This window comes from Anopheles gambiae, chromosome 3 (assembly GCF_943734735.2).
Source record: "Anopheles gambiae chromosome 3, idAnoGambNW_F1_1, whole genome shotgun sequence".
NCBI classification, from domain to species: Eukaryota; Metazoa; Arthropoda; class Insecta; order Diptera; family Culicidae; genus Anopheles; species Anopheles gambiae.
Window position 1 is genome coordinate 92,509,454 of NC_064602.1, and position 24,993 is coordinate 92,534,446.

General features: G+C 44.4%; 4 protein-coding genes across 4 annotated transcripts; 1 reads left to right on the plus strand and 3 right to left on the minus strand.

The window, feature by feature from the left end:
* Nucleotides 1-4,963: 4,963 nt before the first annotated feature.
* On the minus strand, nucleotides 4,964-6,052 carry LOC3291454 (chymotrypsin-2). Its single transcript, XM_552323.3, has 4 exons — nucleotides 5,940-6,052; nucleotides 5,471-5,871; nucleotides 5,252-5,401; nucleotides 4,964-5,184 (listed from the first exon to the last, which is right to left on the minus strand). The coding sequence occupies exons 1-4, from the start codon at nucleotides 6,001-6,003 to the stop codon at nucleotides 5,047-5,049; spliced, it is 753 nt and encodes a 250-aa protein (XP_552323.3). The 5' UTR covers nucleotides 6,004-6,052; the 3' UTR covers nucleotides 4,964-5,046.
* A 219-nt stretch (nucleotides 6,053-6,271) lies between these two features.
* LOC3291457 (polyserase-2) lies at nucleotides 6,272-14,758 on the minus strand. The gene is made up of 6 exons (XM_552320.4): nucleotides 14,599-14,758; nucleotides 14,087-14,502; nucleotides 13,713-14,004; nucleotides 9,814-10,256; nucleotides 9,499-9,724; nucleotides 6,272-7,081 (listed from the first exon to the last, which is right to left on the minus strand). The coding sequence occupies exons 1-6, from the start codon at nucleotides 14,708-14,710 to the stop codon at nucleotides 6,360-6,362; spliced, it is 2,211 nt and encodes a 736-aa protein (XP_552320.4). The 5' UTR covers nucleotides 14,711-14,758; the 3' UTR covers nucleotides 6,272-6,359.
* Nucleotides 9,381-10,370, minus strand: LOC5667955 (chymotrypsin-2). Its single transcript, XM_001689223.2, has 2 exons — nucleotides 9,814-10,370; nucleotides 9,381-9,724 (listed from the first exon to the last, which is right to left on the minus strand). Exons 1-2 carry the CDS (start codon nucleotides 10,300-10,302, stop codon nucleotides 9,425-9,427), a joined length of 789 nt encoding a protein of 262 aa, XP_001689275.2. The 5' UTR covers nucleotides 10,303-10,370; the 3' UTR covers nucleotides 9,381-9,424.
* Nucleotides 14,759-14,892: 134 nt separating the features above from the next.
* On the plus strand, nucleotides 14,893-18,771 carry LOC5667956 (uncharacterized). Its single transcript, XM_001689222.2, has 3 exons — nucleotides 14,893-14,910; nucleotides 17,707-17,964; nucleotides 18,025-18,771. The coding sequence occupies exons 1-3, from the start codon at nucleotides 14,893-14,895 to the stop codon at nucleotides 18,631-18,633; spliced, it is 885 nt and encodes a 294-aa protein (XP_001689274.2). The 3' UTR covers nucleotides 18,634-18,771.
* Nucleotides 18,772-24,993: the final 6,222 nt, after the last annotated feature.

A 24,993-nucleotide genomic window follows, 5' to 3' on the forward strand; every position in this document is an offset into this window, starting at 1 on the left:
CTTCTGGTTCTCATTAGATTCTTGTAGCTAATTAGACTTATAGCTTCCCCAGAGCATTGCAGCCTCGGATGCAACTGCTAAGATAATTTTCCCAAATAATACATTCACAAATGATAAATGTGTTGCTATACCACGTCCATTATTTTCATATACAACAAATTGAAGAAAAGTATAGTTAAAGTTATGAAATGGTACAAAATCAGCAGAAGAATAGATAAACAGAAGACTGAAGGTGTTGTCGGTCAGATTTGACTTTTCTTTGACATGTCAGATTATCGCACAATTGTCACGGTGATGATCATACTCCGATCCGACAAATTGGGCACTATAGTCTAACCAGGGGGTCAAATCTCAAAGATATTACACTACCCCCTCTCAAGTTTCAATTAAATTCGATTTAAAATTTCCTTTTCCTGCAAATTAATACTCTCTACAGCAACTCGCTACTATCATGTAGCTACTATCATGTCTAACGAACAAACCTATGCGTTTAGATCCGTTTAATTGAAATTCATTTGAAATATGTATGCTTTTGAAATTATTTTTTTCATTTCGCGCAAAGGCAATCCCAATTTATGAACCATTACGATAACTATTTCTCTTAATGCTACTAAAGGTTGTATTGAAGAAAAATGTTTTCCTTGTTTAACTTATTTTTCGTGCCACCAGCTGATAAGAATGTTTGAAACTATTAGATGTCAAACCCTGCAGTTTATCAGTCTTTTGAGGCTACCAGCTGGTAGCTTCTGCACCTTAAAAACCCATTTATGCTGCCAGTGTATTACTCTCTTTCTCTCTCAAATCAGATAGTAACTCATGAGAATGCTCTAAAATAATCAATCCCTGCCACCCGTATGCAGAATGGCGCTGCTATCGCTAGAAAGATTTTAAACCGAACGAACAGATGTTTTCTTCCACAGCGCCAACAGTTGAATTGAAAGTTTTATTTGAATGTTTTCTTGTGTGTGCGTAATACTTATTGCTACAAAGGAAATCCAGCAAATTTTACTCTTTTTCTCTTTCTTCAATCGAACCTCATTGCTGTCAAAAAAAAATCCTTTCGAGCGCAAAAAAACTCGAGCAATATTTACCAACACGAGAGGGCCAATTTGTACGTCCATGTTTTATGCAGCACGCTTGCCTACGCGCATACAAAATCAATCTCGATGCTAAGGTTTTTTCACGGTTTCCGCAAGCAACAAGCAAACCACTAACGGAGGAGAGCAGAAACGTACGACACGGCCAGGAATATTCTCATATTGCAAAAGTTGTTTTCTACCACCACCACATCCACCACCACCACCACCACCACCACAGCTCAGTAGTAGCATCGGGGTGCAGCACTCAACTTTGCATCTTTGGAACAGGGGAGTAGTAGTAGTAGTAGCAGTAGTAGTAAGTCACGCTGGAAACTGAAAACTGATTAAGCAACTGTGAAGTACTAACCAAGTGAGATCGCGCACTCGTCCCTACGGCGGGTACGGCGTTGTCTTGTCCGAGGAAGGAAAAGGAAAACAAAGAAGAGTAGGAAAACTTTCACCATTTTTACAATTGACTTTCCCTCCCTCTCTCTCTCGAGACACATCCTCAACCAGATCCGAACCGAGCGTACTAAAAAGCCTTCCCTTACGCCAGACCATGACGTACGCATCACAATGCATCGCATCCATCCATCCAGGAGCAGTCTGCACACAAAACTGCTCGAATTACTTTCGCCACCTCATCCCCCTCCTCACCCCCCTAAAAAAAGAACCAATTTTGCCATAAAACTTCTACCATCAGCGGCCAAACTTTCCACGCACACTGCAACACAGCTATTTTTAAAGCAAGCGTGGGCCTTATTCTACGAAAAAACAGCGTTCCTTCCCAACTCGCCTTCTGATCCATTTCGTCAAAAATTAATCCACCACCGGTGGATACAAATCGGAGCAATTTGGGCGAACAAATTTCTCACAGATCTTTTTATTGACGCGTTACACACTTTCTCTCCAAAAGGCTCGTACGAGATGGGACGCGGCGAGTACGATATCTTCATTTTCACCTTCACATTTCCTTCATGCGTGCACACACAGACAAGCGGCTTCGAATGTACTTAAAACCTCGTTACCGGCTCGTAAAAATTCCGCTTATTTCAACGACGCACGGGGAACACGCACCATGACCCGTACCAATTTGAACTTGAAGTGGTCGAGAGGATTAATTTTGGACCCACGTCCCACGAAACCCATCGAACACGTACAGTACAGTGCGTGGGAAATTTCACCATGCACGCCAAGAAGGACACGGACACAGACAGACAGACGTAAAAACAAAACAGCAACAAAACCCGAAAAAAGCACCTTTTCCAGTACAGCGAGATTGGCGCACTCTCATCATTAACCGACGACGGCGAACGACACGGTGTGGGACGTTCCCGTTCAGCCAACCGAACCCTCCCATGGGACCACCTTCCCGTTCCCCCCAGCGTTCGATTGAGCTGTGTGCAGAAGAGATCGTTTTGTTTTGTAATTTGTATCGCTTCAATTCACTCACCAGGATTGCGCGCGGGAGCGAGGAGAAAGCAAACCGGAGCAACGGGGTGACCGTAATGGCAATCGGTGGCAATCGCCAATTGGACGCCGTCATCGTCATGCCGGCCCTATTCGTATCGTTCCGTCCATCAGAGTGGGAACCCAATTTCGCTCTCCGGGGCCGAACATCATCGACCATCGCCGTCTAATGCTGGCGCTACTTACCGATGAAATTGGATTCTGGTTTCGATTTCTCCCTTCCCTCTTTGCCCTTTAATTTCCACCTCAACACCGTTTTGGATACGACAACGACCGTTCCACAACGACCGGTCGGGCGGTGAACAGCGTCTAAATGTCACCGAAATTGGATTATCTAATTCCTGCTAGCGCTGACAGCCTCTCGTTCCCTCTAGCGATGCCAGAGAAGTGCATCAATACTTTTATGCATCTTCGCTTTACTGCATGCAACGGTGCACTGTATAATTCGGTCAACTTTTCCTGCCCTTGTGTAAATGATTTACTGCCCAGGGAGGTCAGTGATACCTGACGGCACGGGCAGGATCACTGTTTTATCCGATTTGTTGCCGTTGCCCGGTTTTCGGGTATCAATGAATATCAAAAGCGACAAAATCGACATGCTTTCTCGCTCTCTCAGGTTTACTGATCTATTGGGTAGAATGAGAAAGCATGTCGATTTTGTTACTTGGGATAGAAATGCTACGGTGAAATGCAAGCTCTGTAAGGAGCGGAGGTAATTCAATTTTGACTTTGAAATTAATCGCTATTGATCGTTTGGGTTTGGAGCAGCATGGCACAAGGGAGCTAGCATTTACTTTAGCACTTTACCTCTGTTTACGCAGGCGAAGGGGCACCTGTTTGAGATGCATTTTAATTTCACAGTCAAATAGAAGCATTCACTGCAAGTGACATGAGTAGTACCATTGATAAAAATGGTTTGCAATTTAAAAATATATATAATTCTTGGTGCTTGCATCACTCCTTCTAGTTTCATATCGTCAGAATATCCCTTCTAGGATCAACAGGTATCATCCTAAGTACCTAATCAGTCCGTTGGAACTATTCTACTTGAATGAAACATATGATAGTCTTTCTTATAATCTCCTTTTCGCTTCGTACAATCAGACGTTTGTGTACAACAATGTTAAATGAAATGATTTCATAGCATTAAGTTTACCAAGAATACCCGAGAAAAGGTAGCTGCAGGCAGAAACTGGTTTACCTTCAAGCCACTCTAAGCGCTTTCCAGTCCTGATGCTCTTGAAATTGTGCGTCGAGAAGTGAGTTATCATTACATTTGCGAAAAAGCGGTGCCTCTTAGTATACGACTACCCGTCAAATGTATCTACCATTGAGCGGTAAAGCTGTGCCAGGGATCATGGAGTGCTCCTTGACGTAAAGTTGAGCCTCCACGTTCAGCTTAAGCACGTTGTTGCTGTGAGAAAACAATTGATCGGCGCACTAAAATAAATAGCGCGCGACATCACTGACCCGGTCAAGACGGTCACTGTGCGGTATTAGACCTCGAATCGTAGAACCAACAAGATTGCAACGTCCAGTGACTTTCGAGCCTCAACATGTATATCCCGCTGAGATCGCTCCGAACTAGATCGCTACTCGACGTAGAGGAAAACCGCACTCGCTTTGGCTCCTCTGATCAGTTTATCGGAATGTGGCGTGTGTTCAACTTTATCTGTGATCGTCATCAACCTGACATGCCGCGTGCCTTATTATTAGATAATATTGGTGCCTTGCGTCCTGCTACGTCCTAATTTTTACGACTAATGACTGAACATGAATTTATACATGTATTTTGTCAATATTTTGTTGAGCATATTGTACTGTATTGAATGCTTCAAGAGGATCACGCGATCCGTTAAATGGTAAATAAACAAATAACAAATAACCTTTTAAAGTTGTCTAGCTGACGCGATGTCGAACGAAGAATATCAATATTCGAAATTCAATTAAAAGCTAACCTCATACCTCGATAGATAACTTTGGAATGATACAAATGACTTTTTTTGCATTCATGATGAATGACTGGGCTGATTATGTGAAATAAACTAAACGACTAGCATTAAGGTTTAAATGTACGAATATATTTAATTAATTGTGCGTTATTTCTCTGCTGAACAACTTAAGCGCAGCTGGTTAGACCTTCAAACCCCTCATAGTCATTTATTTTAAGTCTCTTATTAATGAATGGACCAACACTAGAACTACCTTAGAATAAATTGGTAGCCTGTTGTACCTTGTTGCTTCAATTCAAATCTTCAATCCATATCGTCAACATACGTCACTGCTCTCAACAAAAAAAGTACCCCCAATACGCTATCAAGACAATCTGTGCCTTATCAGCCATACCTTATCAGCCACTACCTCAATGTCTCTACAGTAGCGACCCTCCCCTTAGAGCGATAACAAACAACTAGTCTGGTTTGAAATGCTTTGCTTTATTAACCTATAATGTGAAACATCGGTACTACCGATCGCCAACGCCAAACTTTATCACATCTTAGATAAAGTTCAGAATCCAGCTACGCACGGCCGAGATACGGACAAACACATCTGGCCGGCCGGTAGCGCACGGAATACCCCACGAGGCGACTCCGATGGCATAGTTGTCCAGCACAAGTGCGCCGCCCTCATCGCCCTAACAGAAAAAAAACATTCATTTAGTACATACGATCACTTCATGTACCACACACACTCCTCCTTACCCCACAGATGCCCTGTCCTTCGCGGGTCAGCGTACACAGCGAGGACGGTCCAATGCGCCATCCCTCCGCACCGAGGAAGTTGGCACAGTCGTCATTGTTCAGTGTGTTTACGTTCAAAAACTGCAGCGCGTTGGTGTTTCCTCCGTTGGCCTGAGAAAAAAACCCGTTCTTGAATCAATGGCAGGCAGCAAAGAATTACATACACCAAACTAAACATACCTGCGAAGCTCCCCAGCCAAAGACACGGGCACGAACGCCCACGCCAATCACATCAGCCGACAGTGGCAGCGGTTGGACCGATTGGGTCAAAATGAACTGCAGTGCCGTCTGGAACAGGGCGACATCATGCTCAAGCGTGTTGACGTTAAAGTTCGGGTGCGTTATGATCTGAATGCCATAGTACGGAATGGCGGCCGTGTTGAGGAAGCGGGATCCCGCCACAGCCATGGTGGCCGTTGCCAGCCGGCCCGACAAGCAGTTGGCCGAGGACAGGACGAACCGGTTGCTTAGCAGCGTGCCACCGCACAGATGCTGGTTGATCGAGTTCCGCAGCGAAACCATCCATGGTGCATCTCCGGCCACGGCATCAATGCCACCAACGATGCGCCCGTTCGGTCCAGCTGCAAAAGCAGGGAAAATCAGAAGCCCCAGTTTCACACAGTGTCTTGGAACGTTTGTTTGAACCTACCGATCGCGGAAGCAACCACAAGCAGGGCGCTCAACACCAACACCACCTGTTGTACGCGAGTCATTCTTGCAGCAGGGAAAGAGCACTAAAGGGCCACTGAAAGGGTGCTGCCCCTGGGAGGCACATTTTATGGGCTCGTACCAGCGATACACCCCCAACCGCTATCGCCAGATTAGCTTAAGCACCATCATCATTGCCTTAGTAGATATCGAGTCCCCGTCGATGACGATTTTTAAGCGAACAAGCTCTGCATAAGTATGAGTGAACCAGTTTAATCGCGTGATATTCGGAGTACATTTCGGCGGGAGATAAGCGGACCTCGTACACACCTATTTTAGTAACCAAAGAAACGAAACGATTCGTTGATTTATTTGTCGTCATGCTTTAATCGCGCTTGCCTTCGCCTGTCCTGTCGCTCGCTCAGTACACTCCGGTGACTGCACCGATCCAGGCGCGGAACGATGAAACACGCACATACACATCCGGATAGCCGACGGCACAGGGAATGCCCCACGACACGATGCCAACGAGCTCGCCATCCTCAACCAGCGGGCCGCCCGAATCGCCCATGCAAGTGCCCTGCTCGTTGCGGCTGAACGTGCAAAGAATGCTCGGCGTGATGGCACGATTCTGCAGCTTGCGGAACCGCTCCGAGCAATCCTCGTTGCTGATCGTACGCAGCGCCACGTACTGCAGCCGGTCGGCCGGTTTCGGTACGCTCAGCGTGGTCAAACCCCACCCGGATGCGAGCACGGCCCGATTGGCCGGCGTGTACGTGCGGGCCATCTTCACCGGGAACACCGCCGTATTGAAGCTGATCGACCACTTGGTGCGCACGAGCGCGATATCGTTCTGCTGCGTCCACTCGTTGAAGTTCGGGTGCAGTATGAACTGCTCCACGTCGTAGTTGTAGCCACCGCGCGCACTCGTCAGCGCACCGACCACGGCGATCACTTCCGCCGGCTTGCGGCCGGTGAGACAGTGGGCCGCCGTCAGGATCCAGTGGTTGCCGATGATGGCACCGCCGCAGAAGTGCTGGTACGTTGCCGATGTCAGCGACACCTGGTACGGGAACTGGCCCGAAACCGCGTTCAAACCATTGACAATACGTCCCTCCCAATCCGCTGTACGAAGCGCTGCGTCTGTCGGAGGAAAAAGCACAATTCCACACATTTAATCTCTATTGAATGTTTCACGCTGTTGGATTCATCCAGCTTTACCTTCTCCACAAGCCACACTGGCAACGCACAGTACTACAAACGCGACCCAACGGTTCATTATCACTGCTTTATCCTGTCACTTGTGGGCTCAGCCGTTCTCCTAAGCCTGCTGATTGGACGCTGTACTTTGAGACATACCCGGCGACGGTCGTTCAATTTATAGCAAATGGCATGAACTGCAAGGCATTCCAACATCTATGTCGATATGCCAAGAATGTGATCGCAAAAAACTTTCAACCGCAACAAAAGAGGGATTGACAGTTTACATGGAGGCGCGTAAGTCTCGGGCAGATAAGAGCTGACTCCACAGCGCGTCATAACAAGCGCGCCCAGTCAATCCTGTCACGAGACTGACACTCGATTATGATTGATACTATTATCGGTGACGATCGCTACTGGATCGTATCCAGTTTGGTTCGCAAAATGCATTCTCGCTACTCGGTCGGGCAATGCACACGTGCCATTTTATGATTGAATTATCACGAGACATAAAAATGACAGAATTAGCTGCCACATGTACAGTAGAACATTAATTTGTTGAATTGCCAATTATCTTCTTCAAAGCGATTCTTAACACTGAGAAGCTGAAAGAACTCCAAAGAGCAGCCGCGCTATGACTTTTGAAACGTAGCTGGAAACTAAACTTTACTGGCTAAAATGGAACCGACTAAGGTTCTTGCACCTTTCTGTCATATGATGCTACAGATATCAACTATTTAACCATTATCAACTACAGATTAATTGATTTGTTGATTGTTTTTTTGTTAATAGTTTGTGATTAAAACTGATTTTGTAGTTCGTTTTTGAAATTATTGGCGCATTGATGAATTGGTGCAAGATCTGTACTGTGTTCTCATGTTTTGGAATTCCAACTGATAAAATTGTTATTATGTTGAAGTTATGTTGAAACTATGTTGCATCCATGTGGAAATAATGTTTCAACTATCTTGAGATTGGGTTGAAAACTAGCTTGGAGTATGTGCTTGCATTTGTTTTTACAACTGTGTTTCAATGCTTTGTGATTAACTTATGATAAAGTTGTCAATACTATTTATTTATTAGTCTTTATTGTCGTTGTTAGAATCGGGGAATCATCGTCAAGACTACCAAATAAATCTTTTTTTTAAGGTTTATCAGAAGGTTGCATTGATGCATGGTTTTTTTGTTGTTTTTACATGTTTTATAATTTCAACATCAACTTGTTCACATTCCTCATATCCAGTTGCGCAGTTTTGGATACAACTTAAATTGCCCGGGTAACAAACAGGGTTATGCAAAATAACGGTAAGAATATCTAATAACTTCAGGATGCGCGCAAATGGTTTTTAAAGACAATCAAGACCTCGAGACAAATTGGTTCTTGGAGTTTTTACATAGTCCGTACTGGTACTGAATCTGATTCTAGCTCTTAGAGCTGGTTATAAACCTATACTACAGGCCCTGGAACTGATCCTGACACCATATTGCTACTGAAACTGATCCTACACCGGCCCTGGAACCCATATCAGTAATTTAACTGAACCCATACCAGTCCTGGAGCAGATTTCGCCACTTTACTGGTTCTGGGATTGATTTCGTTTGCAATCCTTTTTTGTAAGGATTCAAAACCTGTACCAATCCTGGAACAGATCATGACATCATTGCTAACTTAGAACTGCCCCCAACACCATGCTCTCTGAAACTTCTGCCATTTTTATTTTGGCTTAAAACAGAACCTGCATCTCAAAACTAGGCCGGCATTGCGTTTTCCATAACCAAAGCGGTTGTATTGTATGGATGTAAATTAAAAGCATTCAAGCTACCTGAAGCTACGCTGAAAATAATACCTTCAATTTCAATTTCGTCTTCAAATTAAGTCATTTTTAGATAGGTATCTATTTCACCCCGTCTTTCCTTACCATCACTTTGCTGTAATACAAACATGCCATACAGTGCCTAACATTAGGCGCAACTGAAACCATACATACTGCTGTTGCGATTTCACTGACTTCATTGACTTTAATTTGCTAATAAATGGGTAGCTAAAATGAATCAACATTTTATAGTTTGATAGTGCATTCGACGTTCCATTTCGACGTTAAATCAGGCTAGAAGGAAGGAAACATGAAGTGTCAGGTTATGCATGAACTGTGACAGTTTGAGTTTCAACAAACGCTCCCAAAAAGCAAACAAAACTATTTATGTTTAATTTTTTTTTTATTTTATATTACATTAAGTACACTCATTTCCTCCTTCTTGCTTAAGTTCTAATGTTACGCCTGCGCCTTAAATGAGAGTGTGCGCAAGGATCCAGCCACGGTGCGACGAGATGCGTGCGTAAACGTCCGGATAACCCTCACCGCACGGAATGCCCCACGAAACGATGCCGTGCAGTTCGGCACCGTGGATCAGTGGACTGCCCGCATCACCGAGGCACGTGCCCTGGCCGACCGGGCTGCTGCTGCACATGGTCGAATCGTAGATCCGTGCATCGTACGGTGCAGCGAACCGTGCGCGGCATTCCAGCTGCGAGATCACGTTTACCGCAATGTACTGCAAGTTGTCCGGGAACTGGGGGTTGGAGAACTGCAAAGCACAAACACAAAAGTGAAGATTTGTGGTTAGCGTCACACCGTATTGTGAGCTCTCTGTTGTAACCGTTGTGCTTTACTTACCTCGATACGACCCCAGCCGGACACAAGGGCTCCGTAGGCCACGTTAATGTTGTACGAGCCAAGCTGCACACCCTGCACGGCATCACTCAGCACCATCTGCTGTGCCACACGAGCCACCGCAACGTCGTTGGCCAGCGTGGCCGATGCAAAGTTGGGATGGATGACGATGCGTCGCAGGCCGAGATTGAAGCCACCCTGGCTCAACCGGTAGGCTCCCACCACGACGCGCGTGTCCGCAGTCGAACGGCCAAACAGACACGAAGCGGCCGTAATGACCCACTGCTGGTTCAGCACGGCACCGCCACAGATGTGCATACCGTCCAGCGTGCGGAACGAGGCCTGATACGGGAAGTCTCCATCGCGTGCGTAAGTGCCACCGACGATCCGACCCTTCCACTGCTGGTAGAGCGGATCCGAAGTGGCCGACTCACCACTGACGGCCACTGCCAGGAAGCAGGCGATTAGTGCAACAGCTGCTTTGCGATACATTTTGCGGACGCACACGTTCCCACGATACTAACAAACCGACGATCGAACTAGCAATTGTTCTTCAGTGACATGTGGTCGTGGATTTTTATACCAAAAAAGCCAAAGGAAGTGGATGGTCGACGGCTTATCGCAGATAATAATGGTGGGCAACGGTGGCCGCACCAATAGCCAGCCATTTGGAATTAGACAGATCAGCTCGATAACGTCTTCTACACAGCTCGGTTTATCGCTCCTCGTCGCAAACTGATGAATGTAAACCAAACTTTATCACCCATTCCCAATGCAACGCGAATGTTACGCTCGAAAATTCTCGTCTCACCCTTGCCGACATTCCTACATCGTTACATTTTAACCCTCTAAAGCGCATTTACGAGCAAGATAGTCGACAGCTCCTCGCCACAACACGCCACGAGCGTCGTGGATGCAGGTGTTCATTGCGGATTAATCAATGCAATTAGCAACCGTGTCTAATCTTTTGGCTTTCAATTAAGCTTATCATGCGAACGATTGCAAAAGTGTTGCAAAAAAATAAACGAGCCTAAAAAAGGATTACCAGTACAGCAAGCTCATTCGACATCAAAGAAAAACACCAACACTCGGCACAGACGATTAGATAATCAAGCACCGAGCCGCAAACATTCACATCATGTCTGGGAGTTATTTTTAGAGCAAGTTTACAATTGGCAGAATCGTATTCAATCTGCCGCCTCGTGGATGGTGACTGCGCGTAATAGATAAGTACTTACAATTATGTATGTATTGATTACTGGCACATTTTAGCTCCGACATAAGTAAACAAAATGCTACCATTTTGTAATGTGTTCATCGATATCATGCAGTATCGAAAATGGTCAACTAATTCAACAGCCGAATGGAATTGTTATCGATTGATGAATGCTGTGATACATGTAATTTGAACACGTTGTCGACCCGTCGTTTATATCGTTATCAATCGCGAGCAGCGGGTGTTTTTAAATAACAGTATTAAAATTAATACATGCTTGTATGATATCACCTGTTTTATTCTTTTCGGACAATATATATTTTTAATAGGAAATATCAGCAATAAAACATTACCATTCTGATGTATGTACGTTTACAGTGTTTGCGTTAAGTTTTGGTCTGTAAAGACGGAGGGACATTGTCCGTGCTCACTAGTGTAATTTAGTGAACGCACACGTCATCCAGTGGCGGCGGGTGGAAGCTCTAGGCTGGTATAATTTATCTGTCAAAAAGTGTTTTGGCTCGAGAAGCCTATAATTGTCCCCTAAGATGGATAGAGATTAAAAGATGGGGAGAAATGTTGCCTAGCGCTTTGTATGAATGACGATTTGTGCAACAATAACACTCAACGGCATATTCTGTAGCAATTTATGTACGTTGATCAACATTTCATACGGCATACAGATAGCCTGGTCAAAAATTGATGAGACACCAAGAATAAATAATTTTGACACATCAATTATAGCGCCCTCTTGCTTGTGCTGGTCGTCGACAGGTGCGCTAGTGAAAATAAAAATTACACTAGCGAGTACAGACAACCCCCCGGCCTTAATTAAAGTATCTGAGGGAAAATCAAAAGCACAAAACCATGTCATGTTTTTTCGTGAAAAGCATTTAGAAGATTCTGTTAAGACCGGGGTACACTGTCCGTACTCGCTAGTGTAATTTCGATTTTCACTAGCGCATCTGGCGGCGGCTGGAGGAAGCTTTTTTTGTCATCAAGGGAATGGTCATACCAGATCTCAAATATAAGTTGTTTTTTCACCGTTTTTTGATGCGAAAATGGCTGAAATACTTGCAAAACATAATCATCTATCAATTGCATAGCTTTTCCATTCCAGTTAAAGTAAAAAACAAGGAAAAAAAAAACATATTTTCTGAAGCGGCTACAAATTGTTTGGAAAAATGCTTCCGACAGCCGCCGCCAGATGCGCTAGTGAAAATCGAAATTACACTACGGAGTACGATCAATGTAGCCCGGCCTTTAGATTTATATTTTTTCTCATTCCTGAAGATATGTGATAACTTAGTGAAAACTCCAATGAAACTTTAAAAATAAGTATCCTTGATTTGAATAATATGGATAATTTAAGAAATTAATTTAAGGCAAAAATTGGTGACTTAAATGCAAATTCAGCTGTGATGAATAATTTTTAACGTTAAAAATACGTTGATAATTTTAACGAAGCTTAAATGCGTTGACCAACACAACTTCGCAGTTCTTTTGGAATCGTTCAAACTCAAGCAACGCGTTGCTACCAGAATCAAGATGGCGCTACAGCGCTAAACAACGTTTCTTTATCGCCATTTAGGCGTGAAGCTAGCAGTTGCACTAAAATAAGTTTCACTTCATCGGTCAATATTTTGTTGTGTTATTTTCACAACGTTCCGTATGTTCTGTATAACAGTTGAATGAATGAATATTAGATAGTTATGTAATTGAAAAAATCTTCTTCTTTTTCTTTGGCATAACAACCATTGTCGGACAGGGCCTACCTGTACCACTAGTGGGCTTGTCTTTCAATGAATTACGGATTGCCTTTAGCAGGATGGTCAGTCCTACCTATGAGGGTGTTCGAGCATTGCACGCATGACGGGCATGTTGATGTGCCCCAAAACCAATAATTTGTACAAAAATATTGTTCATTAATAAACTTACCTTTACCGCATATCGACGACTTGCCCTCTATTTATTGATTAATTTATTCACGATACAATGGTCCGATACGGCTTTATTTCTTGTTTCCCTCTGTTTATGAATTTGCTCTGGTTGGTTGATTTGCTTGAAGACAGCTTACTTGTTTTGAAAGGAATGCTTGGACCTACCCGATATCAGTGGGTTTACACTCATTAAGATAGTTTGACAACCTATCCGTGGGATAGCATCTTGCTATCCAAAGTGAGGCCCAAATATTTCACGCTGCTAGTCCATTCTACCAGAAGACCGTTAATCTCCCATTTGTTGCTGTTGATGTCTTGGGACTTTAAAGACTTTGTCCTTTCTTGAGACATCGTTAACGATTTTGTAAATGGAAGAGATGAAGTGTAATGCCAGCACCATTAGTACAGCACACAGTAGAATACTTACTGCCGAAGATGCGTAAATGCCTTTATCAGCAGTATGCCTGTTGAATTTCAATCCTTTTTCCGATAAATCGATAGTCGATAGAGGATAGTGGCGAGGAAGAAATGAACGATATGTGCTGGATCGATTTCACTCACAAATAATCCTGCAGCAAACAGATCACATAATGACGAATGGTTCTTTCTCTATGCCAAATTGTCACCATACACGTTGCATTTTCAAAAGTAAAAACTCTTTTAATTATCCTATCCAATCAGTGCCAAATTCATATCATCACAATCACACGGGGTTTTTTTTTGCTTCTGCCAAGCGACGATCGCTTAGACAGCGTTGGCATTGATCCAGCCGACGAAGGACGAGACGCGAGCGAACACGTCGGGCATGCCGAGACCGCACGGGATACCCCACGAGACAATACCGTGGAGGGCACCGCCCTGCACCAGCGGGCCGCCGGAGTCACCCATGCACATGCCCTGGCCGGACGGGCTCAGCGTACAGACGGTCGAGTCGAAGACGCGGCCAGCGTTGGCTGCGGTGTGACGGTTGCGGCAGTCAGCCAGCGTGATGATCTGGGTGTTCAGGAACTGGAGATGGTTCGGGATACCGATGTTGGCCTGTTGGTACAGAACAAAAAGTAAGTTACAATCACAGATCTTCACCAGCGAGCCAGCCAAGCCCAAGAACTGTCGAACTTACTCCAAGCTGACCCCAGCCGGAAGCGACGGCTCCACCACCGGTGACGAAGTTCGTTCCGAGGGCGATCGGCTGCACGGCGGCAGTGTACGTGATGAAAGTGGCGGTCTGCACCAGCGACACATCGTTGGCCAGCGTGTTGGCGTTGTAGCTCGGATGGTTGACGATGCGGGCAGTGCTGTGCGCAATGCCGCCTCCGTTCAGGAAGATAGCACCGACCACCGAGATGGTGTTGGCGGTGGTACGGCCGACCGTGCAGTGAGCAGCCGACAGCACGTAGCGGTTGTTAATGATCGAGCCACCGCAGAAGTGCGAGTTGCCGGAGGAGCGCAGCGACACCTGGTACGGGAACTGGTTCGTTCCAGCGTTCTGGCCACCAACGATACGGCCGGCCCATTCGTAGTACTCGGGCGACAGTACTGTTTGGGGAGAAGAGGAACGTTGATGAGGACATCCATACACTTCGTAGGAGGCGATCTTTTCCTACTTCAAACACATAGAACACTACTACGTACCGTTGCCGAGGGCCGTTGCGGCCAGACAGATGGTCAGCAGAACGCTAAGACGGAACATTTTGCAGAGACGGTTAGACGACGGATGGTCTTCCCGGTAGCCGAGCGGAGTCATTTTATATGGTGGCACCCGATGGTTACGACACCCAACAACAAAAAAACCCCTGATCGACTCGAGCCGCGTCACGCTGCCTGATAATCTACGCGATAGTGAAACGTCCGAGGATTTTGGAAAGTGTGTGTTTGGATTTGATTTATTGTGCTTCAAATTATCAGGCCCAGCGTGATAAGGATAAAATGGCGATAAGGGCAATCGTAAGGGAAGTCTCATTTGGCAATAATTAAGCGTTCAAATATAACGATCAGTTGGTAAAAAGTAAAGAAAATGTTTACACTTGTGTTCTGTTTGTACTGTCCGTTGTAGCTCCATTTCATTTTTTTTTTCTTGCTCCAATTCTTCCACCCACATCCACCAGTAATCAATTCTAGCCCACCGTCAAACCGACAAACGCCATCCTGAGACAAACGATATCACACTCCAGATAATAACCCATTTATAGATATCAATTACGGGAATAACCAGACCAAGAGGTGTACGTGTCGGTAACATCGCCATGTTGCACTAGGCCGCGCTCGTGGCTCGTGGCTAGACCTTGTCAATGAACCGTGGCTCAATTACGCGCAACGTCACGGCCTCTGCCAAACCGCTTGTTAGCTGTTCAAACTAAGGCCAGCTGCGATCGTCATCAAATCAATCTCAGTAAGTTTTACCAACCCGACAACGACACAGTCGTTGGCAAGAGCGTTAGCCAACCTTCAACGTCTGGCCACGAGTTATTCATACTCCTAATAAAAAAAAAACGGCGTCATCAATGCCCGCTGCGGTACAGAGTGCACTCCAAAATATTCAACCTGGAACGCAAAATTTTGCAAACAATACAAGGATTATTAACCCCCAAACTCTGGCGCAAAAACGGTTTATCGGGGTGTAAAGCTACCGTACGTAACGATACAGTTGGATGACTGAAATTGGATTTCCCTGTGTCATAATCGGGAAGCGATAAAGCAAACAGCTACAAGTAGCTGCACAACCCGATTAGCGATATACTACTGTTTGGTGTATTATCAATACGAACGGAGCTGCATGATTGTGATTTTTATTGTACGAAAGTTGGATTTCCAATTGTTCTTTCATACTTCAGTTGGTTTCGGTAGTGTGAGGCTTATTTTTAGCTTGTAGTTGTAAATCGTTTCAGATAACTGTCCACCAAGCAATCTTTGTTTTTATTTACGTACATTCCCATGAAGTTGTAAATCGTTTGAGATAACTGTCCACCAAACAATCTTTGTTTTTATTTACGTACATTCCCATGTAACATTTCATAACGGTCTCGTTTGACGTGTTGTATTGGGAAAATCCACGAGGATTCTAATATTGATTATGCTTGATCTGCAAATGTGATGATATTTTGAGAAATACGAGATTACTTTGAAGCTTAATACAGGGTTTCCCACGATATATTGGTCAATTCCCATGATTTTTTGATGCGTTCCTACCATTTTTTGATCGTATCCCATAGATTTTTGGTTCGTTCCCATAATTTATTGGTATTTTCCGATTGGATAGCAATACAATTGGACCAAAATATTCTGGGAAACGGCCAAAAAATCGTGGGAACGCACCAAAAACATATGCGAATTTACCAAAAACTGATGGGAAACAACCAATAAATCGTGGGAAACCCTGTAATTGCAATTATTTCAGAAACTAATTCCTTTCATCACATTCAGTGCCAAAGCTATCATATATGATAGCCTGGAATAATTGACTTTAAATCCTAATATCTTGAAACAGATAGGGTGTATTATCATGAAATTTTGCAAAAAGATCAACAAAATGCTAAATAACTTTATGATGTATACGATTTTTGGCAATTTTTTGTTCTTTCCTTTTTTTATAGAATAATTCATTGATGCCCTAAATAGTTGAAAATCGAGAATATAAATGCAAAATAACAGTTCCTTCGTTCAATATAGTGCAGCCACACATATTTGCGTTATTTTGTGAGTTTTCAAACCGTCTAATGTACAGCAGATATTAGTTAAAATATTCTCTAAATGTAAACATACGTTCTTTACACGAGCGCTTTTCAACAAAGCGTTCTGTTGAAAACAAATCTATACATATAGCTTGAAACAGTTGTTTTCCTCTTATTCGCTATAGCTACAAGAGGGTATACTAAAGAAGAACTTTAAACTGAAGACTGCTGAATTTATTTATTTATTTACGATGTTTTTAACTATAATTGAAACTCGATAGACTAAAGCTAAAGCTAAATTTTATTAGTACAACAATGTATGTACGGAAGTAAGAGATCATTCAACTTGATTATAGTACAGTTTCTACTAAATGAAGAAATAATCACTATAAAAAAAAACTAAAAAAAGTGTCAAATGAAATTAAAAAAACAACATATAAGAATCGAACAAGAAGACCATTCAACTTGATATCAAATAGATATGCAGTCTGCATGCAACACGTAAAAAACCTGAACTACATCCTACCAACAATATATTCAAAATAAGTTCTTAAAATTATAATATTATAGGAAAATTATTGATAAACACGCTACTAACTATTGAATTTTAAGTGAACCAAACAGCTTCATAAACTCTTTTACATGAATCCACCTCTTGAAGAAAACTTTTTGAAAGACACCACATCTCACCCATCAAAACAAACTTTTCCCTTTGTTCCTTCTAAAACTGCACACGTGCAAGTTTTCTATCACCCCCCTCTCCCCTCTCCCCTGCACAAGACGCTACCTAAACTTAATCCATTGCATTTTCCGAATTGTTGCTATCCCGAACAGCTACCCCGAAAAAAAAACACGCCTGTATGTTCTGTATGTCAAAAACAAAAACGGGTCAAATCAATCGTACCATCCGCCATACCCACCACCATTACCAGGCCTTTGCTTTCCCCTTTGCTGGGCATGTGCGCTCACACATTGGGACACCGTGTTCGCCGTGCCCATTTCCTATCGATCTAACAACTTAACCCAGCGTTGAGCTGGGCACGGATTCCGGGATTCCGAGTGTTTTGGGAAGCCGTTGGGTACCGAGACACTTGCGTTCCAGCGTGCCACCAGTATGGACGCGTACGAAGCAACCGGTTCGAGTGAAGATCCCGAGGTCCGGCAGGCATTTTCCGACAGTATTCTTCACATACTAAGGCCTCTTTCGGTGATGGAGCTGCCCGGGATCGGTTCCCGCCGTGATAACGGTTGCGATGCTACAGACAGTGCCCTATCGGAACCATTTTCCGATCTGGACGATTCCTACATCCTGCTGGATCAGCGCAAAAAGGTAAGCGTAATGGGTTCCTGTAAGCATCTTTACAATCTAATTACTTGCCGTTTACTCTAGCCAGTGGGGAAGGATGAAGGCGACGATATGATGCTGCTGAATCAGTTCACCTCGGAGTTCCGGGAGGTGTACGATCAGCTAATCGCAGAAATTGACCACGAGCAAGAGGAACCAATTCTACCCCCGGACAGTGAGCCAGACCTACCCTTCAGCGCCGAGATGCCGTTTGAGGATGCCGGTGGCTTCAGTCCACCCTTTCAGAGCTTCATCGATGAGATGCTGCTCAAATGTGACCTGAAGTACCATCTGGACGAGCGGAAGCGGCAGCGCGATCAGCATCGCCGCAAGCAACGGCGGGTACGCAAAGCGCCGCCGCCAGCTGCACCGAAGGACGCCCTGGAGCCGGCCGAACGTGACTCCCTGTCCGGGGTGTGGCGTATGCTCGATGCCGTGTCCGAACCGAACGGGTTCCCCATCACCGAGGGCCAGTACGATCTGTACGAGGACGAGCGGTTCGAGTGGTTGCTGCGCGAGCGGATGCCCTGGCACCGGTTGGAAGTGTCGCGCAAGAAGTGTGAACAGTGGCTGAAGATAGGCCCGAGCAGGGCCAAGCAGGCACAGGACGAGAAACGATCCCGCCAGTCCCATCGATCAGCGGGCAGGCGGTGAGGTGGGGTAAAAGGACGGTAACAGCATTGATAAAAATCAGTATTCAACATCCACATGTGCCATGGCGTGTCTGTGTGAAACGATATGACTGAAGACCGGTTCCGGATCGATCCATTCAACATGCAGCACTGCTTTCTATTCGGTATCTAAATCGGATTCCATCTGCTTACGAGTTCCGAGAAGCTGCACAATAGGAGAAAAGTGCACCAACAACAACTGCAAAAGAAAACACGATGCACTTTGCCACAAGTCAACCCGGATGTACTCTTAAAGGATTATAATAAAAGAAAATGTACCGTATTTCAATAGGTGCTTGTCGATGATGTGCTGCATGGATTGATAATAATTCGAACGAAAGGAAGCATACCCCGGTGCGATAAATTTGCGTTATGTGTTATCCATGTAGCATCTACTCAAAGGACGGTTTATGTATTGATAAATGGAGAACCAATGCACAGTGAAAATAGGACAGGATGATTTTTTTTTTATATTTTAATGGAGGAATTTATGGCAAAAATATAAGAACAAAAATTATAAAAAAGGCTAATTATGTCTTTTACATGGTGAAAAATATTGATTTTAATACATTCATGTTTTCCCTAGTATTACACATTGTAGAACGACTTGTTATATAGCTTGTATCCAAAAATCAAGATGCTTTTTCCGCAACCTTAGAAGTTATACCATATTTTGTAATTATCATTAATTATCAGTGTGTAAGATGTATAGGCGAATGTGCGTGTTGGGCCGGTCTGGTGGTACAGTCGTCAACTCGTACGACGTAATAACATGCCCGTCATTTGTTTATTTATTAAAATGATCGACGGACCTTATAAGCCCACTCGATTCATGCAAGAGTACAATATAACAGATATAGTCACAAAATTTACACAACAATAACAAGGACGCTAAAGATTCTGGCGAGATGCGCGAAGCAAATTAATGCGACTCAACAAATTTGCTATCGTCATGACGGGCTCATACGCATCAGATGCCGCATTAAGAGCAAGACATATACGCAAAAACGGGTCTCAGGAGGCGAAGGCGGTCCTTGACTCTGGGATGGCCAGCATCGCCCGAGGGCGGAGGGTTCTTGCAGGCACGTATAGCTGTATCGACGAGAGCAAAGCCGGACAATCGATGCTACCGTTGAGAAGCCCAACGATAAAAGCCAGCGTGGCATTTCGTATTCGGTTTGGGTTCCCGAAGAGTCCCGAATAGACCGTGCCCCCATACGTAGGACTGACTATCCTGCTATGATAACAATAAGACACTGAAAGCCAAGCTCATTTCACTTAGTGGGTACAGACACGCCTTAATCGACAACGGTTGTTGTACCAAAGAAGAAGAAGAAGAAGAAGAAGATGTGTAGGCAATACTACTTCTTCCAAATTCCAAGTCCAATGTTTACATTCGAAAGTGACTTTGAAAACTAAGTATTTCAGCATGGATAATAAAGAACAAAGTTAATTTAAATAGCAGACATCTGAATTATGAGCTTTTAGAACTGCATGTTTATAAGACGGTGAAGATATATTTGAGCAAATTTAGTAGGTAAGAATAAGATTATAAGTCTTCTTCTTCTTCTATTTGGCGTAGCGTCCTACACGGACATGTCGACCTATACAGGCTTTCGAGACTTAATTCATTACCACGCAGACGGATAGTCAAATCCTTGCTACGAGGGGACGGTCCACTCTAGGCTTGAACCCATGACGGGCATGTTATTGAGTCGTTTGAGTTGACGACTGTACCATGGGACCGCCCCAAGATTATAAATATATAGTATAAATCACAGCTGGAATGTTAGGATTTTTTATGCTTTTTTGTAGATGTAAATATTAAAACAATAAAATGTACGTAGGTAATATTGAAGATAAACCTTTTGTTTTGCAATAATAAATGAATACTTCAATTTATCCTCTCACCGATATATTCAACTCGTTTGTTCCATCGTTTGTTTCCTGTGTTGTCATTTCTGCTTCCTCAATCAAGAGCGCAACAATTCACCCGTACCACGTGTTTGCATGTGCAATTCAATTATCAAACCATAACATTTACGCACTACGGGACAGCGAACAGAAGGAAACAAAATAATGCAGATGAACATTCACGCACGCCTTATAAAAGTATGACTTTAATTAATCACGCAATCTATCGACACACCGACACCGTGCGTCCAATGCCCTCCAATGCCGATTTCGACCCGAGTCGTGCTTAAAGTCGACACGTGCTGCAGCCGGCCCCTGCAACGCCGGAAAAGCTAAAGGAAACGCACTTGTACACCTATCAAAATTAATTAAACCAAAACTTTACATTCATACCGACACCCGACAACGAACGGCAAGGAATGGTACGACTTGTCACAGAGGCAAACGGAAGGGCCAGAAACGGGACGGGACTTGTTTGCTTTAAAAACCTTTGTCACCAAGGCACCGACGATGACGAGGACGGGCGTGAACCGTAGCTCTATCGTGCGCTCAACCGACAAACGTGTGACTATCGTGCGTGCAGCACTGTGTTTGTCTGCCAATCGATGGTGTGCCAGCCCAAAGGGGTGTGTAATCCATCCGGGTGAAGTGGATACCGGCATGACAAAACATACCGCCCCGGGGGCACCGCCTGCTAAACACGCAACACGCCCTTCGGTAGTTGGCAAAGAGGACATTTCCGGCCCCCGAGGACGGTATAGGACGTTCGTCAGCACTTTGACTACAGCCGCTCGCACGCGTAAGTTGTTGCCATTTTTACGAGTACCTTCAGCTGTCCCTACTGCTGCGCTCACCCGTTGCTGTCGCCCTTACACCTGTGTTCGCTGCCGGAGTTGTTTGGATCCAACTCGACGCTGCCAACCGCCGGGTGATAAAATATCTGTGTAAGCATCAGCACCAGAGCCACCCAGACCAGTCAGGCCCAAAGCCAACGCCAAAAAGTGGGCAGCAAGCACAAGGGGAAGCCCTGTTGTGTGTTTCGTTTCATAAATTTAATCAAAACTAATGACAACGGCGCATTAGTATGCCAAGTCAGATTTTACCAATTAATTCTGCGCCGCGTCTCCACGCCGTGGCCACTTTCAAGCATCATCGTGCATCGAGGGACCAGACGTTGCGATGCGCAACCAACAGCATGTCCTCTATTTGGTGGCCATTCCATCCTACCGCCCCCTCCCCGGAACGCAAATGGGGAAAGTTTTGGAACTAGAAGAAGACAAAAAGAAAAGAAAAAACAGCAGTAAAAAATAACCACCCCAAACAACACTTTCCTGAGCGCCAAACCCCGAGAGCCAACCGGTAGAGAAAGCTAATGATTGTTTCGTAAATTCGAGAACACGACGCAAAACACTACTCTGCTGCTGCTGCTGCTGTTGCTGCTGTGTGCAGCGGGTGCTGCAAATGTGTTGCATCGCTTGTCCGTTCGCAAACCCAACCCAACGCGAGAGGTTGATCGATGGAAGTGAGCCACACCGCGGGAAAAGGCGGAATCGTTCCATTTGTCAAAACCTGGGCCGGGTGGGGATGCAGAACAGCACAGACGAGACGAAAGTGCACAGACACAAACACAGCAAAATAACCAGGCTGCTTTCTGGTAATTAGCGACAGGAAATTTATTCATTCGAAACGCTTGTTGAAGGCAATGATGGAGCTGTTGTTTGCTGTCCTTTTGCTGTAACAATGTTACAGCACAAAAGGAGATGGTAGCTTAGGCAAGTGGGAGAGAAAACATTTGCAAGGGTGATTAATTTAAAGAGAGAGAGCGATGCAGTTTTTTTAAACTTTTTTCCTGTAAATTGTTTAACATGAAAGCTGAGATATTGAGGCACGGCAACAGATTGCTTGCTTTTTTCAATTCGTTCTACCGAGGTTATGTGAAATATTCCCTTTGTGTAGCAGGAAAGATGACATGGCTTAGTAACATGGTCATGGAAAGGTTTAAAGTCTAGTTTAAATCTAGCTTGATCGAACGACTTGAATGACTGTACTGGTGTCGAGTATAAGGTAATTTATAACGCTCAGACATCCAAACCCATTGATGACTTACATAGTTAATTAGTTGCTATTTAAACATTCAAAACAAAGAATAACATCGTAATCAAGGTGATAGGAATCGAGAGCAACTTACACAAAATACTAATCTATCCGGTATCATTCTCTCTAGGTCAATGCTTCAAAGGCCGTCCCTGTTTAGTGCACTAAATATTAAAGAGCACAAACAAAGTGTTGAACAAACGATGTTCTCTTCTATTGTGCATATGTGTTCAAGTATTTGGAAGAGCATTTTCCCTCGCTCATACTACCCCGAAGAGATTCGTCAAGATTTGGACAATGTCTTAAAGGAGCAAATAGGCTCAAACTTCAGCCAAGCTTCAAACGGCAGTGAAAATTCCGCAGGCTACAGCTCGCAATTTTGACATAGTGCATTGAAACTCATCGTGAAATTCATACCATGAAACTGAATCTCATGTTGTCAATGATACTCCTGCATCCTCATGTTGTCAGCACTAGTGATGGGGGTAAAGTTGGCAAAAATCCGGAGTCGACTCCGATCTGACTCTGAACATTTCAAAACGAACTCCGCAAGGTAGTTCCAACCAGCATTATCGTCCAGAGTTGGCCCCTTCTGAGTCATCTGGAGTCAGAGTCGGAGTCGATCGGAGTCGAAATGTACCAGAATCAACGAGAGTCAGTGAGTGTCTGGGTTGGGGATCCCCGGTGCACAGATGATGGTACAAAGCATTGCTGTCGTCGCTAAACGATACTCTTAGAAGCAAAGGTCTATTTACAAAGAGCAAAGAGAAAGCAAAAGACGAAAAATCCGACCCTGGACGACATCCCCATGACTCCGAATGACTCCTACTTCGGGCGGAGGTAGTGATTCCGGTTTTGCCGAAGTCGGAATCGAACTAACAATAACTCTAGTCAGATCAGGGCCGAGCTCCAGATTACGATCCAGATCACACTGACTTCAACACGTGACCGGTGTAGTTCGAGCACGTTTCAAATAACACCGTTTTCCATTGTTTCTTAGTAGTTTTGGAGCTACGCTTCTTCATGTTTGACTCATCAGTTATCTATATGATATTCCCATTCAACAGTTAAAGTCATTATTTTCAAGCTTAGATCTTGATATACTCGTAGAAATTGGAAATTAGAACATCATTTTAAAGCCCACATTACTGGACATTCATGAAAAATCGATTTTTTAATGGCCGGCTTCTAAAAGACCGGACGAGAATCATTTCCTACATTTTACAAATAAATCTTTTTCAGCTGTCAGATTTGACTAGGGAGTATATTTAATCACAATAGTAGTCCAAATAATCCAAGCCTTTGTTTCAGATTCTACAGTATTTTAATTGCTTAGTCGTTTGAAGTAAAATAACTATTCCTCATTGTTTCCTTAGCAATTTAATGGACTTCATTGCTCAACCGAAACCAGTGTAATTATCTAATAATCAATGGCTAATAAACAGATCCACTCGCAAACAACTCTCCCACGAAGCACAGCAAAACAAAAGCGCAATCTCTACACCGAACGGCCAATCATCGCAAAACCGACATGATGATGCATGATGTCACACCGTTACGCGTCCCCTCCCTACTTGACCAGTGAGCTGTCTGTGCTGGAAACGGGCCCACTAAGGCCACACTAAACCATTCATCTAACGACCCAGAGGCACTCGCCATCCTGTCAGCTTTCGGTCCGAGCTTAATTGAATTGAACCATCCAACTGACCGCATCCGTCGGAACAGCCGTAGTGCTAGCCGTGAGCAGACATTATCTTACCACGATCCCCACAGCAGCAGCAGCAGTAGCAGCAGCATCCAACGGGCTTGCGGTAAACCATTTCTTCCTCCTTTCTTTGCTCCTCAAACGCACCCATCCGCTTTCTTTCCGTTTAATGCCGTGGCTTTCGTTTGCTGCTACCTCCCCCCCCAAAAGATTCCACCGTAAATCTCTTGGCGCTTCGTCTTTTTTACGACCACTTCCTCCAAGGTGTAGAGGACCACACCACACAACGCAAAGAGTGAGCAAAACACTTGCAAAACTTTATGTTAATTGTCATAAAGGATTACGGGCTCGTGAAACAAAAGCGTAAAGTTGACTAGACGCCGGCCGACGGTAGAGAGCTTACCGTGCACTGTTTCTCGTTCCACGGGCTGGAAGTATCGCACAGTAGTAGTAGAAGTAGCAGCAGCTCAGCAGTAAGGTTTTCCTCGTCAAACCTCAAAGCCTAGGACCAAAATCGCACTCCTGACGAGCGCCTTCCAGCGTGCGAAGTAAAGGAGGGCGTGTGAAGAAAAAACGACCACCCGAAACAAGAAAGTGAGTGTTGTAATTTATCTTGATAATTTATGAGGT

Excerpts from the sequence above, each read along its gene's own strand:
- LOC3291454 (XM_552323.3), bottom strand. The coding sequence starts at position 6,003 with ATGACTCGCGTACAACAGGTGGTGTTGGTGTTGAGCGCCCTGCTTGTG. Across the intron at positions 5,402-5,470 it reads TTGGCTGGGGAGCTTCGCAG|GCCAACGGAGGAAACACCAA; the intron begins GTATGTTTAGTT and ends TTTTTTTCTCAG. Across the intron at positions 5,185-5,251 it reads AAGGACAGGGCATCTGTGGG|GGCGATGAGGGCGGCGCACT; the intron begins GTAAGGAGGAGT and ends TTTTTCTGTTAG.
- LOC5667955 (XM_001689223.2), bottom strand. The coding sequence starts at position 10,302 with ATGTATCGCAAAGCAGCTGTTGCACTAATCGCCTGCTTCCTGGCAGTG. Across the intron at positions 9,725-9,813 it reads CCGGCTGGGGTCGTATCGAG|TTCTCCAACCCCCAGTTCCC; the intron begins GTAAGTAAAGCA and ends TGTGCTTTGCAG.
- LOC3291457 (XM_552320.4), bottom strand. The coding sequence starts at position 14,710 with ATGACTCCGCTCGGCTACCGGGAAGACCATCCGTCGTCTAACCGTCTC. Across the intron at positions 14,005-14,086 it reads CCGGCTGGGGTCAGCTTGGA|GCCAACATCGGTATCCCGAA; the intron begins GTAAGTTCGACA and ends CTGTACCAACAG. Across the intron at positions 9,725-9,813 it reads CCGGCTGGGGTCGTATCGAG|TTCTCCAACCCCCAGTTCCC; the intron begins GTAAGTAAAGCA and ends TGTGCTTTGCAG.
- LOC5667956 (XM_001689222.2), top strand. Across the intron at positions 17,965-18,024 it reads TGCTGGATCAGCGCAAAAAG|CCAGTGGGGAAGGATGAAGG; the intron begins GTAAGCGTAATG and ends CGTTTACTCTAG.